The 19,574-nt window shown below is 37.8% G+C and overlaps 1 protein-coding gene across 1 annotated transcript; it reads left to right on the forward strand.

The window, feature by feature from the left end:
* Positions 1 to 743: 743 nt before the first annotated feature.
* On the forward strand, positions 744 to 1,463 carry LOC143546713 (calcium-dependent protein kinase 14-like). Its single transcript, XM_077038318.1, has 2 exons — positions 744 to 1,053; positions 1,219 to 1,463. Exons 1-2 carry the CDS (start codon positions 744 to 746, stop codon positions 1,461 to 1,463), a joined length of 555 nt encoding a protein of 184 aa, XP_076894433.1.
* Positions 1,464 to 19,574: the final 18,111 nt, after the last annotated feature.

Raw genomic sequence — 19,574 nt, forward strand, 5'->3', positions numbered from 1 at the left:
TTCTTGTCTCTTTTCTTAGTTGCCATTAAGATTACTGTAAATTCCCTTTTCTTTGTCATTTATTTGATTAATTTTTCTATAGTATTCCTTGGTTGTAAGATCACGTACGACTAGACATCTGTGAATTGAGAGCAATACTGTCTTGTGTGTGTCGCTATTATTTGGAGTTTATCCAACTTCTATGTTATATTTGCTTTAGGAATTAAGTTGTGGTGTTGGCTTGCCAAGTTTGTTGTGGTTCTCTTTGTTTTTCCTAATAATAATAATAATCAACTTCATATTTTTGAATCTGAAGTCAGTTGTCACGTAAAGAGATCGGTGACCTTGTTTCTTTGTTTATATTTTCCAGAAAGTGTTGAGTTAGAAAAGACTGGAAGTTGTTTTAAGCCCGTTTTGTATCCTCGTTAGGATGAAAGGCCAGTCTTGGTTCTTGTTTGAAATAAATGTTCTGTCTTTAGGATTACAAAGAAAATGTCATTTTATTATTATATGTATTTTTCCATGAATTGCATCAGATGAAACTTGAAGTATATCTTTGAACGCATGGTATAATTTCTCATATGATCCAAAAATTTGGTTTTTTGTTTTTATGAGTTACATTTTATAATGTGTCTTAAATATATCTTGGTGCAATTTTTTTTATTTTTTTAAATAAAAATACCAAGATTACCAACAACAATAGAAAAAGTAAATGAACATTTTTCTTCGGGAGTGCTTCATCTTTTGTTTTAGGTTTGACAATTATGGCTGATAAAGGGAAAACAAAAGTGTATTATGGGCCGATCATGCCACCAGCTGCTGAGGAACAACTCGATCTTGAGAGACTTCCAAATGCACTGGTGAAGTCTTTACATGAGAGTGGGTATACTGTTGAAATTAGAAAAGGATTGTGGGCTGGAAGTTATGCTGTCATTTATGAGTGTACTGAAGTTGCTACGGGTAAATTGTTTGCCTGTAAGATCACACGGAGGAAAAGGTTATCGAGTGATGTATTCGATTTGGCTAAGATGGAAGAGAATCTAATTGAGAATGTTGCCTGCTTATCCAAACCTTGTTTTTTTCAAAGACATGTTTATTAACCAGGTTTTGTTATTGTTATCATGGAGTTGTGTGAGGGGGGCACGTTGCTTGAAAAGATGCAAAGAAAGTATAACATTAAAGGCTTCCTTTTCCATGGTTATGATGAAGCGATCGTGAAAATTTTTTGTTGAACGGGAGGCGGCATTGATCATGAAATACATACCATTAAGGTTTGTCATGAAAATGGCGTTATGCATCTTGATGTGAGGCCTGATAATTTCGTGTCGGTGAGTGCTGATGGGAATGTCTGTTTCAAGCTTATCGATTTCGGAAGCTCTCTTCAGTTTACAGGTCAAGAGATCACACGCAAACCAGTCAATATTACTCCCTATACCGCTCTTGAAATCAAGGATTGTAGAGGTGTTAAAGCAGCAGACATTTGAGCCGCATGGGTTAATTTGTATAAGTTGTTTACCGGCCATCATTTGTTTTATGATGAATCTGATTTTCATCTTAAAAGACTTGTCACTTTTGGGATTGCAATTTCAATTGATGGGGTGTTTGTCTTAATGAGTCAGTCAATATTTACATGTGACTATGTGATCTCTAAAACGTTATAATACAAAGTAGAGAATAAAATCAACTCAGACCGAATATGCATGTGTCTGGATCCAAACATAACTGTTAAGCCTAATCAGTCAAAGGCCAGGTGGTCGCAGGCTAAAACGGTCATGACTAGTTCTCTGTTCAGGCCTTGTGGCTCGGAGAATATCGTTATGTTTATAGGGCAGTGGTACATATACTGGAAGTAGAAATGCTTCCGCTGAGCTTGTCGAGAAAACTATATTTGTATTATAATGTCATTCAAATGTTTTATAGAGTTATGCGTGTTCACCAGCATATAGTTGGCGTATTTTTCCAACCCATTGCAGGTAATTAAGCATAAGTAGCATTAGCAAGGATTGAAGTCTTGATGAAGATAGAAGCGAGCACAAGATGGCTCCGTTTTTGATAAACTAAAATCCTTGTAATATGAAACATATCTTTTGTAAACTAATACTCGGGTATTTAATTCACGAGAAAAAATTCAATGTAAATTAATATTATATTCAAACCTAAAGTCTTCCGTTAAAATTAACCCATAACTCTGATATATTTACAAAACAGGTACCAACTTGTGGTCACACGCCTAGGCCATAAGTCGGGGTGTGACACCGACGAAGCGTTGGATTTGCTTTTAAAAATGCGAGCTGTAGATGCATCGTCTCGTCCCAATGTGGAACAAGTATTAGCTCACCCCTGGATTTTAAAATGGACTGCATTAACAAGAAAGCAAAAAAAAGTTGTGTTAGGCTGGCTTTTTGAGGAAATCTTGTTTCACTGTTTGTTGGATATACTTTTACTGTTGATGATTAGGTTTTTCCTCTGTTGTTATGGGTGTACTTGTCATGGAGGAAAAGGTTATCGAGTGATGTATTTGATTTGGCTAAGATGGAGGAGAATCTAATGAGAATGTTGCCTGCTGTAACATCCTCCAAAATTTCGATCCAAATTTGACAACTTAGGAAAGTTGAAGGATCAAAAATAATCTAAAGATAAGGGATGAGAAAATATTAAATAAGGAAATATAAGAAAAATAAGGAAACAAAAAAAATTCCTAAAGCTAAGTATTCTTACATGGAGAAAATAAGTAAAGAGAAAACTCCATCCCACATTGGAAGATGTAAGAAAGTGGAAGCATTCCACCAAGGTATAAATAAAGGAAATGGAATCCATCCCACATTGGAAGTGGTAAAGAAATGGAAGCTCTTTATAAGGAAGAGAATTTCCATAGTTATATTCTTTTATGAATATCATGCACCAAGTGGTCCTAGCAGAGGGTGCGTAGCACCCGACGCGCACGGGCTCTGGCTCGGGCTCGGACGAGGACGAGGAAGATGGCGAAGGCGACGGCGAAGGGTATTGGGCGCAATGTGGCGCTTTGATGGCGCACTTTGCACTTCGCACGCTCGCATCGCCGCGAGCCGCCTTAGTATTTTTGGACAACGAGAATTAGCCTAGAAATGACAAGCTATCAAAGACGAGGGGCTATAAATGAAAAACAATATTCAGGGACTCATCGCGCTACGCGATGAGTCCAAGAAGACGGCCATCGCGTACTGCGATGGGCCGTGATGACTCATCAACACGTGTCACACTCTGGTGACACGTGGGCAGCAGGGCGTGGCAGACGTGTCAGGACATGTGGCGGGCATGCAGAAAGGTACCCGTCGCGGTACGCGACGGAGTCAGGAAAGGAGCCCATCGCGGTACGCGATGGGACTCAAAATCGGCTATAAATAGGATGGCCATGGCACATTCATTTCGCACACCACACCCACTCTCTCTCTAGAATTACTCTCTCTACCTCGGTTTGCGTGCCGAATATCGTTTTGCGTGCCACCGACCCGACAAATATTACATCGTAATCCGTACCAAATACCCGGTGTTTCCTCGAAGTGCGTGCCACTCAAGAAACCGGACATTCCGTCTTGAAGTACGTACACGACCAGGCGACACCCGAACGTTGCCTTGATTTGCGTGCCAAGAAAAGGTGGATCAAGGACGCCTCGATAAACGTGCATAGAGTAGAAGTGTTGCCCGTATAAACTTAGGAATATCTAACTCCGAATACCCGTGTGAGGTCCGAGGTAACAAAACAAGAAGAGGAATCAGAAAACAGGAATCAGTAAAAGAAACTGATTATAAACAGAACAGGTAAATACGCCCCAAACCTTTTATACTGAGTCAGAATGTTTGCATAGGATTGACGAATCCTTAAAAACTTTGTGTACAATAATAAGAAACGGACACTCTGATTAAGAGTATATATGTGTATGGATCCAAACATACATGGTGACTCGGCATTTCTCCGAGGCCATGCATATCATCAACATGCCTCTGAAGGTCTACGGGACTGTTCAGAGAAATGATATTGTGTATATAATTAATTGTACATGGTACTTAGGGTAATTTGATCCCAGTTTAGTTGGGTGCCTAATGAGTAGTCACAAAGGTATTATTGTTGGTTTCACAAAGGTATTGAAAAAGAGATTTTAGAGTCAGCGTTATTCACCAGCTTTGTGCTGACGTATTTTTCCCACTCATGTTACAGGGAAACAAGAAATGTTAGAACAGACAAGCAAGAAGGAATAGAAGATTGGAGTTATAGTCATTAGATGCTATCTGATGGCTCAGATATTTTATTCAAAAAAATAATAATAATAAAAGAGTTATGTTTTATAAAGAAATGTATTTGAAGTATCAAGCGGGTATTCAAACCCGAGGTTTTAATAAGTTTTCAATATAAATATTTTAAAGACTTCCGCTATAAAACCGCAACTCTGATTTATTTACAAAACAGGTACCAACTTGTGGTCACACGCCTAGGCCCTAAAGTGTGGTGTGACACCTGCTCATCCAAACCTTGTTTTTTTCAAAGACGGGTTTACTAACCCAGGTTTTGTTGTTGTTATCATGGAGTTGTGTGAGGGGGGCACATTGCTTGAAAAGATGCAAAGAAAGTATAAATTAAAGGCTTCCTTTTCCATGGTTATGATGAAGCGATCGTGAAAGAAATTTTTGTTGAACGGGAGGCAACATTGATCATGAAAGACATACCGTTAAGGTTTGTCATGAAAATGGCGTTATGCATCTTGATGTGAGGCCTGATAATTTCGTGTTGGTGAGTGCTGGTGGGAATGTCTGTTTCAAGCTTATCGATTTCGGAAGCTCTCTTCAGTTTACAGATCAAGAGATCACACGCAAACCAGTCAATATTAATCCCTATACCGCTCTTGAAATCAAGGATTGTAGATGTGTTAAAGCAGCAGACACTTGGGCCGCATGGGTTATTTTGTATGAGTTGTTTACCGGCCATCATTTGTTTTATGATGAATCTGATTTTCATCTTAAAAGACTTGTCACTTTTGGGACTGCAATTTCAGTTGATGGGGTACCCGACGAAGCGGTGGATTTGCTTTTAAAAATGCTAGTTGTAGATGCATCGTCTCGTCCCAATGAGGAACAAGTATCAGCTCACCCTTGGATTTTAAAATGGACTGCATGAACATGATAGCAAAAAAAAGTTGTGTTAGGCTGGCTTTTTGAGGAAATCTTGTTTCACTGTTTGTTGGATTTACTTTTACTTTTGATGATTGGGTTTTCTATTGTTGTTGTGGGTGTACTTGACATGGTTTGCGTTTACAGCTAGATATCCGTATACGTTTGATGTTTTGTATGGTGTGTAATACAGAAACCACATAATGTTCCTTTTAATAGAATCGGGTCGAACATATAGTGCTTCTTTAAAGTAGGTAGATTTTTGCATTGAGTAAAGGTATGAAATCTTGTTCAAATCTTTTTGAAGATATGACATTTTTGACTCATGTGAAATAAATATGTGCTTTCTTTTTGACAGGAGAAACATGACTTATCACCTTAATCATTAGTTCGATTAAAACAAAAATAGAAAAATAAAAATAAAAAAATTGTTCAATGATCCAACCAAGCTGTAGATTCCATGATTTCAATAAGAAACATGAATATATCAAAAATTTTGTCACTTTAATATATTAAGTATCAATAATTGCTAACCCAAGAAATCCAATAAATGTCATCACCACCCAAAATGTTGGCATCTTTAAAAGGGGTCTGCAATTTGAAGAAACACTAACCTGACCCCGGGCAGATTACGGGTAACCTGGGGGTTAGATAGATGTTTCCCACGAGGGGTTAGACCCGGTAAAGATGGTTCTTCTGATAACCTGCAAAACAGACACCGTGAGCTTGTCACTGAGAAGGGGGGGGGTTCCTCCTTGTGACCACCCTCCGGCGTGAGAATCAGACTAGATTGCTCTTTAAATATAAATGTATATTAAGAGATTGCTAGAGCAGATATCAGGTATAATATGATGATAATGTGTTAAGATGAGATGGTCATACCATTTGTGGTATTTATAGCCGAAGGTAGGTTTCCAAGGAGGTGTGGCCGGCTGCAACAGTATTCCTGTTCCACCAACAGTGGCCTACGCACGTGCCCTGCTAGTAGTTGGTGGGTAGGCAGCGGCTGATAGTGACCAGTCCTGCTGTGTACTATTCCTTTTCCACCAACTGCCGGCTATGCACGTGGTATGGCAGTAGTTGGTGAGTAGGCAGTGGCTAATAGTGACATACAGCACAGGAGCATGCTGCTCGCCATACTGTTGTCAATAAGCTGTCGTATCTTTAGTCAGATCTTTTGCCCATACCTCGTCAGGTACAGTACAGAAGATCTTCCCGTATCGTACGGACTGGCTTATTTGGGCGGGAGTATTTCCCCTCCCGCCCTTGTGCGGGATTGTTCCCGGCTTTGCTCATTCCTTCAGGTGACACTGAGTGATTGAGAGCTAAGTGCCTTGTGCGTGTAGCCTTGCTGCGCGGGTGGCCTTCCCTGATGGCTTGTATCCGAGGCTGCGGGGACAGGCGGAGTCCTTCACCATTGGGAGGCATTTCCTGCGGGAACAGCTTGCGTACTGCGCGTAAGGACGTCACGTCTCTGAGCATGGTTGGTCCTGCGGATCCAGTTGGTTTCTGCGCAGACGTTCCTCTTCAAGGTGAGTCTTGCGGGTCCAACTGGGCTCTGCTGGGACCTACCTCTTCAAGTCCCCCCAGTCCAATGTTCTTCTCATGAGTGTTTAATAAAGTGAGGTGAACTTTTGGACTTTAAGCAAAGGGTTTTTGAAAAGGGTTTTTTAAGGTTTTCCATGGGGATTCTTCCCGCGGAAGTCCTTGTCACTTGCAGAAATTCCCGAGTTTCCTGCTTGATCTTTGGGTATGATGCGGGTAGGCTGTAACCTCCTCGCAAGTCAGGAGCGTTGAGTCCCACTTGTGTGGATTCTCCGTGAGGTTTTGGTAGTTTTGAACATAGTGATCAATTATGTTAAAACCACCAATTCCATCCTGGAGCTTCAAACAACGTAGTTCTCGACGTTCCCGCTATGCGGGGATGTTATTTCCGTTTCCGCAAGCATTACCCAGAAGATCCTTCTTGGTTTCAATTCCCAGCGGAGCGCTAGGTATGTGAAGGGTTTTGCCTTAACACTGTACCCGCACTCGTCTTACGGTTACTTTACTTCCAAGGTATTCCTAGCGTCAATTCCCTGCGGGTGCTAGTTATGTGAAGGGTTTTGCCTTTACACTGTACCCGCACCCGTCTTATAGTTACTTGGTTGCCGAGGTATACTTGGCTTCAATTCCCTGCGGGTGCTAGGTATGTGAAGGGTTTTGCCTTAACACTGTACCCGCATCCGTCTTACAGTTACTTGTTTGCCAATGTTTTCTTGGCTTCAATTCCCTGCGGGTGCTAGGTATGTGAAGGGTTTTGCCTTAACACTGTACCCGCATCCGTCTTACGGTTACTTGTTTGCCAAGGTTTACTTGGCTTCAATTCCCTGCGGGTGCTAGGTATGTGAAGGGTTTTGCCTTAACACTCTACCCACATCCGTCTTACGGTTACTTGTTTGCCAAGGTTTTCTTGGCTTCAATTCCCTGCGGGTGCTAGGTATGTGAAGGGTTTTGCCTTAACACTGTACCCGCATCCGTCTTACGGTTACTTGTTTGCCAAGGTTTACTTGGCTTCAATTCCCTGCGGGTGCTAGGTATGTGAAGGGTTTTGCCTTAACACTGTACCCGCATCCGTCTTACGGTTACTTGTTTGCCAAGGTTTTCTTGGCTTCAATTCCCTGCGGGTGCTAGGTATGTGAAGGGTTTTGCCTTAACACTGTACCCGCATCCGTCTTACGGTTACTTGTTTGCCAAGGTAAGGGGTATTTTCCCGCTTACTTTTTTGAATTTTGAATTTTGAAATTCGAAGAGTTGGTGGAAAGATAAGAACAGTCCAAACCTCTGAAACGTCGTGCGACGGTTTCTTCTGACTGTGTCAGGACGTGCAGGAAGTTATGGTGACGTGACAGTACATGGTCATTCCAGACGCTTTTTCAGACGCGTGGGCGCGATTTTTCGGGCGCGTGGCCGCGAAATTAATGGTATGCGTCCTGTCAACAGCTGTTGCCAGCTTGCTTTTTGCCACGTGTCATAGTTTCATTGCACCTTCGTTTTCTCTCTCTTCCGCATTAATTTCGTCGCATTAATTGCGATTAGTATATAAAGGGGGAGAGGGTTCTTTGTAATCCACACTTTCACTCTTCTCTTCATCTTCTAAGCGATTTCCGGCGAAAACTCACCTTTTCAGGCAAGCATTCTCCCGAAATCGTTTTCTTCTTCTTTTACAAGATGTCTCGTGATCTCGAATCTACAGCCGATGACAAGAGTACTGCTGGCGAGTGCCAGTGTGCTCTGCCTGGCGATCTGTATCGGTACGTCGTCAGGAAGTTCATGCTCGAGTCTCTCGAGCCTGAGTTTCCTGAACCCCACCAGACGGTGTACGATGCCCCCAGAGGCAAGATCGGGGTTTATGCTGCATTCTTTGTTTATGGGAATCTTAGGTTCCCATTGACAAAGTTTGTTTACCGTGTCCTCGAGAGGCACGGTGTTCATTTGACCGAGTTGCACCCCATGGCGATCGCCAAGATTCGCCACTTCGAGTGGGTGTGCCGGATTTTGGGCATTGAGCCCTATGTTGACCGCCTGATGACCTTCTACACTTGGAGGTGCATCCAGGGGTGGTACACGTTGATAACCCGGATCAAGGGTTTGAAGATTTGCGCAACCGAGCGCAGTCTTCGTTCGTGGAAGAGGGAGTTCTTCTACCTCTCCGCTCGCGCCATCCCCCTTGCCATGAAATTTAAGAACGGGCAAGTACTTCCCAGCCTTCACGCCTCCAACTACGAGGAGGCGGAACGGTTTTCGAAGATATCCCGAGTCCAATCTCCGGTTTACCGGTTTGCGGAGTCCGGGATGGTGATGCTGGGGATGAGCCGGGTGTGGAAGGCTGCGGATGCGCATAAGATCCCAATCGTCCTCGAATACGGTTCGAACTCTGTTCCTTACGGTATGCTTTGTTTCTTTTTGTTGATTTAGAATCTCTTCTAACTTTTTTCCTGTTTATTTTAGAGGGGAACGACTTGCAGTCGCTCCTAAACCCGCGGGAGGCTGACGGTCCCGCTCGGATGGGTACTCGCGCTCTAGACGAGAACGAGTTGCCCATCTTAGAACAAACGGCGGATCGGTTCGTGGAGGTCTATCCGCTAGGCCATGAGATCCTTAGCGCCAGGCGGCCAGGTAAGGCGCTATTCGACCCTCGACTGTACGTTATCCCTTCCGCCTAACCGATGCTGCAAGCCGGATGAGGTGTCAAAGTTTACCCTTGACTGCCAAATGCCTAGCTTTCGCTTTTTGTTTAATCGGGCGGTAAGGACGTTGTCTTCTCTTGTTTTCTGGGTGTAGAGGTTTGTGCTCTGTGGAAGATCTCTACCCAGTTGCTTCTCCGTTTCCGCAAAGCGTTTAGCTGCTGTCATGATGGCATCCCATGTGGATGGCATGCCATCTTTACCCGTTAAGGTGCGGATGAGCTCTGGGTCGTTCGCGCCCTGAATAAAGGCAGCGCGAACAAGATCTTCGCTAATGTTACCCAGACTTAGCTTCTTCGAGTTGAAGCGAGTGATGAAGTCTAGCAAAGATTCATCTTTTTCTCGAATGCACTTGAGGATTGTCCATTGCTCCTCGGTATACTTTCTTTGCTGGCTGAAGTGTTGGCTAAACTTCTGTTGGAAGTCTGCCCAGTCGTAGATGTGGTTGACCGGTAGACGATCGAACCACGCTCTAGCAGCCCCGACAAGCGTCATTTGGAACATGTAACACCACGTGGGTTCCGTCCAACTACTGACGGTTGCCCCCGCTATGAATCTGTTCAAATGATCATCTGGGTCGGATATACCATCATATGTGCCTATGCTGGACATTTGTTTGGCACTTTTTGGGGCAATTGCTTCTGCAATGTCCCTTGCAAATTTGGACGTTCCTGCATTTGCAACATTTGGTCTGAATGTTTTGGAGAAGTCACGTGGACTTCCACCTGTGTTTTTTGGTTTGAAGGCTTCTCCAAAATGCCTTCTTGGTTGGGAGCCCGTTTCCTTACGCTTCCCTTTTGCCCTATGGCGAGGGTTCGCGTCGGAGTCGGACTCCGAGTCATCGTCCCAGTGTTCTTCGAATTCGTCAGCCTGTTGGACGGAACGCAAGCGTTCGTCCAACTCAGCTTGGAATTTCTTTTGACGTGCCTCCGCCCATGCCTTAACTTCATCGAGTGTTTGGTGGGGGAGTCTTGTTCGTTTCTCTAACTGGTTATCGGTGAATCCCAGTGAGCGATTATTTACTGCACTTGCCCCAGCTTGGGTAGCTGGGGTAGTGTTCGTAAAATTTACTTCACTTGCCCCGGCTTGGGTAACCGGGGTAGTGTTTGTAAAAACTGTGTAGCCGGTATTTCCCCCAGTAGCTGGGGTTGTGGTTACCGGAGTTTCTTTAACCATCTTTCCAGAAGTTTGAAAAAACTGGAGAAAAATGAAGTTCTAGCTTTTATGCACGGATGGCGCCAATGAAGAAACACTAACCTGACCCCGGGCAGATTACGGGTAACCTGGGGGGTTAGATAGATGTTTCCCACGAGGGGTTAGACCCGGTAAATATGGTTCTTCTGATAACCTGCAAAACAGACACCGTGAGCTTGTCACTGAGAAGGGGGGGGGGGGTTCCTCCTTGTGACCACCCTCCGGCGTGAGAATCAGACTAGATTGCTCTTTAAATATAAATGTATATTAAGAGATTGCTAGAGCAGATATCAGGTATAATATGATGATAATATGTTAAGATGAGATGGTCATACCATTTGTGATATTTATAGCCGAAGGTAGGTTTCCAAAGAGGTGTGGCCGGCTGCAACAGTATTCCTGTTCCACCAACAGTGGCCTACGCACGTGCCCTGCTAGTAGTTGGTGGGTAGGCAGCGGCTGATAGTGACCAGGCCTGCTGTGTACTATTCCTTTTCCACCAACTGCCGGCTATGCACGTGGTATGGCAGTAGTTGGTGAGTAGGCAGCGGCTAATAGTGACATACAGCACAGGAGCATGCTGCTCGCCATACTGTTGTCAATAAGCTGTCGTATCTTTAGTCAGATCTTTTGCCCATACCTCGTCAGGTACAGTACAGAAGATCTTCCCGTATCGTACGGACTGGCTTATTTGGGCGGGAGTATTCCCCCTCCCGCCCTTGTGCGGGATTGTTCCCGGCTTTGCTCATTCCTTCAGGTGACACTGAGTGATTGAGAGCTAAGTGCCTTGTGCGTGTAGCCTTGCTGCGCGGGTGGCCTTCCCTGATGGCTTGTATCCGAGGCTGCGGGGACAGGCGGAGTCCTTCACCATTGGGAGGCATTTCCTGCGGGAACAGCTTGCGTACTGCGCGTAAGGACGTCACGTCTCTGAGCATGGTTGGTCCTGCGGATCCAGTTGGTTTCTGCGCAGACGTTCCTCTTCAAGGTGAGTCTTGCGGGTCCAACTGGGCTCTGCTGGAACCTACCTCTTCACAATTGTTACACACATTTGTATTATTAGTTAAATAATTATAATTCTGCTGCACAAATACAAAGAAAATAATAACTGCAAAACTTTTAACTTCAACAAACCAGCTGACAAGTACGGGTATATTTAATATTTCTTTATTATCATTTACAGTTAACAAATGTACAAATATAAATGATTTGGCCACAAGATTCCTTTATTTGTCTTTATATACATGTATTTTACTTACTTCATAAACAATAAAACATATTTTTTAATCTTCATGTCAAATTGAATGAAATTTTAGCTTAAGAGGTTCAAATGGTCAAACCTAGGCTTTTTACAATTACTCATTTAATTTGTAATGTTCGGTTAGTATCATCTTAAGACTACTCTCATTGACAATCTCATAATGAGATTGGTGGGTCCAAAGTTAAAAAAAATTGAAAAAGAAAATAAAGCAATCTAGATCGGCAGTCTGGGTTGGTAGAGCAAACCCAGATTACAATCCAAACTAACCCCCAATAACTTAATTATTCAATTAACTTTTAATATTTGAACTAAAAAATAATAATTAAATACACGATATTTCTTAAAAAAAATTATGAACATTCCGACATAGATTTTATTTAAAACGGACTTCGTTAAAAAATATTTTTTTTAAGTTGGGATGGGTTGTGAATGTGTGTAAAAGATTGGGGTGAATTAAATTATATAGATTGAGAAGAGATAAATTAATTTTATAATATGAGATTGAGATTGTTAGATTGTGAATGGGTATAGCCTAAGATCCCGTCATATTTGAGTTTAGTTTTTTTATGTGCCATTGGTAACTAAGTCAAGATTATATTTTAATACATCCCCTTAGCTAGACTTGTATCCTCTATAACTATAAGCTTATTACCATTATGTATTATTATTACAATAGGTTTTGATTAATTAGTTTAATCGGGTTGTATAGTCACTCTTTGTTGATTTTACTCCATTTGGTTATCATTAAGTTGCATGTTGTAGTACATAGAATTTCGTACGAATAATTTGAGTTAAAAGCTTATAAATAATTAGGGAAACTGACACTGAACTTGAAGCATCATCTCCTCTGCTCGATCTGTTTCTAGACGCCGGTGTTTACTTCACCTTTATTATTATTATTATTATTATTATTATTATATTATTATTTATACAGTTTTCAGAAAAGAAAGAAAGTGATGTTCATTGTGCAATAATTTGACTGGACTGGACCTTCAATTTATAGACCAACAATACTAACGAATCAGCCCTACATCTTTCTATTATAATCAACTACGCCCCTCAACCTTTAATACGTTTAACTTTGTAATAGAACTGTGAAGTGAACTAGCTTAATTATGGTACAAGTTAAAGAAGATTGGACAAGTGCCATATTATCCACCGAACAATACCCCTTTTAACAATTTTAACTTCCTCTATGGGATGATGATGTTGGCAATGGTTAATTACATGGTTTTGTATTAACTTTTTACTCACTCATCCATCCAATCTAAGAAAATAATATATTCCTATATAAATGTCGTGCTTAACTTACTAAAGAAATATATACTAGTGACAATAATATACGTACAACTCAAAAATATCTTCATTACTTTCTATCTTAGTGACTAAGTGTTTCTATAATAATTTTCTTATGCATAGATAAAAGTATATGCGTAAGTCACTATCGTATGTGTTACAGTTGTTGCTCATAAAGTATTTTTTCTTTCAAAAATCAATTACTAACCACAAAAATCACATGTTTTCCTTTTATTTAGTGTTTAATATTGTGAGCATGATTGAGTCATTGAACCGTGACTATAGATGTTATCATGGGCTTATTAAAACTTTTAACACGACATAACTTTTAATTTTCAGTAATTGTTTAGCGTAATAACGGTATGAGTAAGTTGGACTGAAATAAAAATAAATTGAAATGTAGGTTTATCTTAAGGTAACTGTTAAACATTTAGGTTTTTTGACTGTTAGCTTGATACTATGTTTTTTATAATAATATATATTAACTACTAATATTTTGGTTAGATGATGTAAGTTTAATTTGGAGTCTTAAATAACAACCATCTAATCAACTTTTGGTTAATAAGTGATGAACTCTTGAAAGTGGTGGGGGCATTGGTGAAAACTGAAAAGCACTTGAAGAGGATTAGAATGTAGATATGTTCACTTGAAAGTTGAAACATGATTTTGTCCCTCTCTCTCTCTTCCAGCTAATATATGACTTTACTATAAATCAGACGGGGTCAAGATATTATACAAAGGGTAACAAAAATAAGAAGTGTGAGAAGTTATAAATAATTGGCATGTGTTAAGTGGGGACCAAAAGAAAATGAGTATAAAGTAATTATACAAATTTTTTCTCTCCAAATGCAACACACATGTTAATACCCTCATCATTTTAGAACGTCTATAGCTTTTTCGTATGATAATTTTTTTAAAAAAAAATTCATCATAATAACAAGCGTTTTTTATTTTTAATATAAGTATGATTTTTGTTATATAAAATTTAAAACAAAAATTACGTTATTGTGTCTTTTCGCACACCATTGTGTCTTTTCGCTTATCATTGTGTCTTTTCGCACACCATTGTGTCTTTTCGCTTATCATTGTGTATTTTTTCGTCATTGTGTCTTTTCGCACACCATTGTGTCTTTTTTCTTTATTGTGTTTTTTCGCACACTATTGTGTCTTTTCGCTTATCATTGTGTCTTTTTTCGTCATTGTGTTTTTTCATCATTGTGTCTTTCAACTCATCATTATGTTTTTTTAAATACTAATAACACCGTTGTGTAATAATAATATGTAAAAATAATGATAAAATAACAACAAATTATCTAATGCATAAAACACAATGGTTAATACATACAATGATTAATACACAACGAATACGTATAACACAATGACCTAAAACGTAAGACACAATGGTGAATATATATAACACAATGACTTGAAACGTAAAATACAATGGAAACAACATATTACACAAAAGAAAAATCTATAATACAATTCATATGAAAACTCAACTAAAAGACATAATGAACAACAAAAAATCACAATTAAAAAAACCCATTAATTTTTTTATGTTTATATAACAATATGATACTCATATTAAAGATAAAAAACGCTTATTATTATGGTGATTTTTTTTTTAAAAATAATGTCATATGAAAAAGTTATGGACAATTTAAAATGATGGAGGAATTGCCGAATTGACATGTGTCTTGCATGTGGAATGAGAAAGTCAACAAACGTTCGGTTCATCAATTTTTATTTATTAAATTAATCTCGATCATTCAAATCTAAGATCAATGGACCTGATTCCTTCTCACTCTTTTCATTTTTGTTGTCCTTTGTATTTTAACTTTACCCACCAGATGGGTGTTCGCGTGATGCGGCGGGTATTTGGTATTCATGGTTTGGTCTAAACCCTTAAAACCGGATATTGGTGTGGTTTTAGTGTTTGGTTTTCGACGTCAAAAAGATGTTACTAACGGTTGGACTCACGGGTTAACATAGGACCGTAAAAAACAACCATAAACACCAATGTGGTAATTTATTTAATTTATAAAACTATAGCAATATCATTATCAAATTAAAGTGAATAAAATGCTCGTTTTTATGGTGTAACTTTTTTGAAAAATATTAACGTACGAAAAAGTTATGGTCGTATAAAATTTGTGGGGGGAAGTTGGTTTAAAACTGAAATTTAAGTTAATATATGGTTCAAGATGAAGGGGTAAACATGTAATTATCCTTTTATTGGACAAAAGTTGACTAAAGTTGGGGGTGTAAATATATAAATATTTTAAAGAGTTAATTAAATGGATGAATTGTATGTTTAAAAGACAACTTTGTCTTTTTTATATATGTACCTTGTGCATCATTAGTTTTGAATTACTTAATAAATTATTTAAAATCATGTGTCTTAATTTGCCCTTTTCTCCTATATTATACTCCCTTCGTCCCATTTTAAATATCCATTTTTTCATTTTTAATTGTCCTAATTTAAATATCATTTCTATATATATAAATTCAATTTCCAATTGTGACCTAACTATTAAGCCCCTCAACCTTTTATACGTTTAACTTTCTAATAGAACAGTGAAGTGAACTAGCCTATGGTACAAGTTAAAGATGATTGGACAAGTCCCATATTATCCACCGAACAATACCCCTCAACAATTTTAACTTCCTCTATGGGATGATGATGTTGACAATGGTTAATTACATGGTCTTGTATAAACTTTCTACTCACTCATCCAATCCAATCTAAGAAAATAATATATTCTTGCATAAATGTCGCGCTTAAATTACTAAAGAAATATAAACTGGTGACAATATACGTATAACTCAAAAATATCTTCACTACTTTCTATCTAAGTGACTAAGTGTTTCTATAATAATTTTCTTATGCATACATAAATGTCGCGCTTAAATTTCTATACATATAAATTCAATTTCCAATTGTGCCCTAACTATTACGCCCCTCAACCTTTTATACGTTTAACTTTCTAATAGAACTGTGAAGTTAACTAGCCTATGGTACAAGTTAAAGATGATTGGACAAGTCCCATATTATCCACCGAACAATACCCCTCAACAATTTTAACTTCCTCTATGGAATGATGATGTTGACAATGGTTAATTACATGGTTTTGTATTAACTTTCTACTCACTCATCCAATCCAATCTAAGAAAATAATATATTCTTGCATAAATGTCGCGCTTAAATTACTAAAGAAATATAAACTGGTGACAATATACGTATAACTCAAAAATATCTTCACTACTTTCTATCTAAGTGACTAAGTGTTTCTATAATAATTTTCTTATGCATAGATAAAAGTATACGCGTAAGTCACTATCTTATGTGTTAAAGTTGCTCATAAAGTATTTTTTTTCTTTCGAAAATCAATTACCAACCACAAAAATCACCATTTTCCCTATTATTTAGTGTTTAATATTGTGAGCATGATTGAGTCATTGAACCGTGACTATAGATGTTATCATGGGCTTATTTAAACTTTTAACACGACATAACTTTTAATTTTCAGTAAGCGTAATAACGGCATAAGTGAGTTGAACTGAAATAAAAATAAATTGAAATTAGAATAGAAGGCAGGAGCATTTTTTTTTTCTTTTAGATGAAATGTAGGTTTATCTTAAGGCAACTATTAAACATTTAGGTTTGTTGACTATTAGCTTGTTATTATGGTTTTTATAATTTTTTGTTAGAAGATGTAAGTTCAATTTGGAGTCTTAAATAACAACCTTCTAATCAACCTTTGGTTAATAAGTGGTGAACTCATGAAAGTGGTGGGGGTGGGTGAAAACTGAAAAGCACTTGAAGAGGATTATATAAGTTCACGTGAAAGTTGAAACATGATTGTGTCCGTCTCGTCTCGTCTCGTCTCTATCTCTTCCGGCTAATATAAAGTTATTTTAAGGGTAACAAAAATGAGAAGTGTGAAAAGTTATAAATAATTGACATGTGTCAAGTGGGGACTAAATGAAAAGGGTATAAAGGTAATTGTACACATTTTCTATCTCCACATGCAAGACACATGTTAATACCCCCATCATTTTAGAACGTCTATAATTTTTTCGTATGATATTTAAAAAAAAAATTCATCATAATAACAAGTGTTTTTTTATCTTTAATATGAGTATTATTTTTGTTATATAAAATTTAAAACAAAAATTACGTCATTGTGTCTTTTCGCACACCATTGTTTATTTTCGCTTATCATTGTGTCTTTTCGCACACCATTGTGTCTTTTCGCTTATCATTGTCTTTTTTCGTCAGTGTGTCTTTTCGCACACCATTGTGTCTTTTCGCTTATCATTGTGTCTTTTTCCGTCATTGTGTCTTTTCGCACACCATTGTGTCTTTTCGCTTATTATTGTGTCTTTTTTTGTCATTGCGTCTCTCAACTCATCATTATGTTTTTCTAAATACTAATAACACCGTTGTGTAATAATAATATGTAAAAATAATGATAAAATAACAACAAATTATTTAATACATAAAACACAATGATTAATACATGTTACACAATAACTTGAAACGTAAAACACAATGGTGAATACATATAGCACAATGACCTAAAACGTAAGACACAATGGTGCATATGTATAGCACAATGGCCTAAAACGTAAGACACAATGGTGAATACGTATAACACAATGACCTAAAACGTAAGACACAATAGTGAATATATATAACACAATGACGTGAAACGTTAAACACAATGGTGAATACGTATAGCACAATGACCTAAAACGTAAGACACAATGGTGAATACGTATAACACAATGACCTAAAATGTAAGACACAATAGTGAATATATATAACACAATGACTTGAAACGTAAAACACAATGTAAACAACATATTACACAATGACTTGAACGTAATATACAATGAACGCAATACTATTTTTCTCAAATTAAATGAATTTGTCATATGTCAATCCGAATAAAAGACAATGAACGAATTACACAATGACTAAAAGTTAATGACGAACAAAATGACACAATGACGTAATCTTTGTTTTAATTTTTGTCTTTAATATGAGTAACAATTGAAAAATATAATGATCAAAATCTATAATACGATTCATTGAAAACTCAACTAAAAGACACAATGAACAACAAAAAACATAATTAAAAAAATGCATTAATTTTTTTATGTTTATATAACAATATGATTCTCATATTAAAGATAAAAAACGCTTATTATTATGAAAAATTATGGATATTTTAAAATAATGGTGGAATTGACATGTGACTTGCATGTGGAGAGAGAAAGTCAACAAAAGTGGATTATTACCTTCATGCCATTTCCATCATTTTTTATTTATTAAATTAATCTCAACCATTCAAATATAAGATCAATGGACTGAATTTCTTCTTGCCCTTCTTAATTTATTGTCTTTTGTATTTTAACTTTACCCATAAATATAAGAATTGAACTTTTAAATATTTGAAATATTTTGTATAGCGAATTATATATTGACACACTAACTTAACAGTTAACATTGAGACAGGCCAATACATTTATTTATATTATTTGGGAAAAACATAAATTATTTTTATTGACAAAATTTAGGTTTGTTTACAAGTAACTAAAGGATTATATGAATGTTATTAAAAAATCAAAGAAATTGATGGAGATATGTGTTTGTTTTATAAAGTAGAATGAAAAGAAATAGTTTGTGCATATACTTTACACCGTGGTGGATTATATAGTCATAGATTACAACATAAATGATACACACCTTATTATTTTCCTTAAAAAAATATCATAACCTGCTTGATAGTAATACAATGACATGTTAGAACGTCTTGTATGGTATCCTACAAAAATCATTTTGGTTTTTAAAGCAGCTTGATAGTTCCATTATTTTATGTTATGTGAACACGCTGAAGGCGTCCACAACTGAACGATCACGAAGATGGGTCCCTAAGAATTTGGCAACCTTAAATTAAAACTTAAAAAATAACAAAAAGGAAAGTAATAGGCAGTATCAAACCTGAAATCATTCACAAAGATTTAACAAACGACATGTTAAGAGTTGCAAACTTGCAACCTTCTATAATAAAATTGCATGTGGTGGGTATGCCTAGGGATGGCAATGGTTCAGGTTTGGGAAGGGTTTAGGTATTTCCAAACTCATACCCGGTTATTAAAGTCCATCCCAAACCCGCCCCAAACTCGTCGGGTTTTTATTGGGTAATTACCTGTTGGGTTTCGGATTTTCCAATCGGATTTTGGGTTTCCTATCGGGTTTTGATAAAATACCCATCGGGTATACCCGGCTCAAAACCCTCCAAAATATAATTAATTGATTATAAAGATGGTTACCATACAGATAAAATATCTCAAATAATTAATAAAAACAAGTTTAGACAAATAATATATTAGGAATATAGTATATATATAATATAATAAGCTATATCGGGTATATAATTGGGTAAATGGGTTTATGTTATCGGGTA

Source organism: Bidens hawaiensis, unplaced genomic scaffold, assembly GCF_021521415.1.
Source record: "Bidens hawaiensis isolate Kalapana, Puna unplaced genomic scaffold, B.hawaiensis_p1.1 tig00014424_1, whole genome shotgun sequence".
In the NCBI taxonomy this organism is placed as follows: Eukaryota; Viridiplantae; Streptophyta; class Magnoliopsida; order Asterales; family Asteraceae; genus Bidens; species Bidens hawaiensis.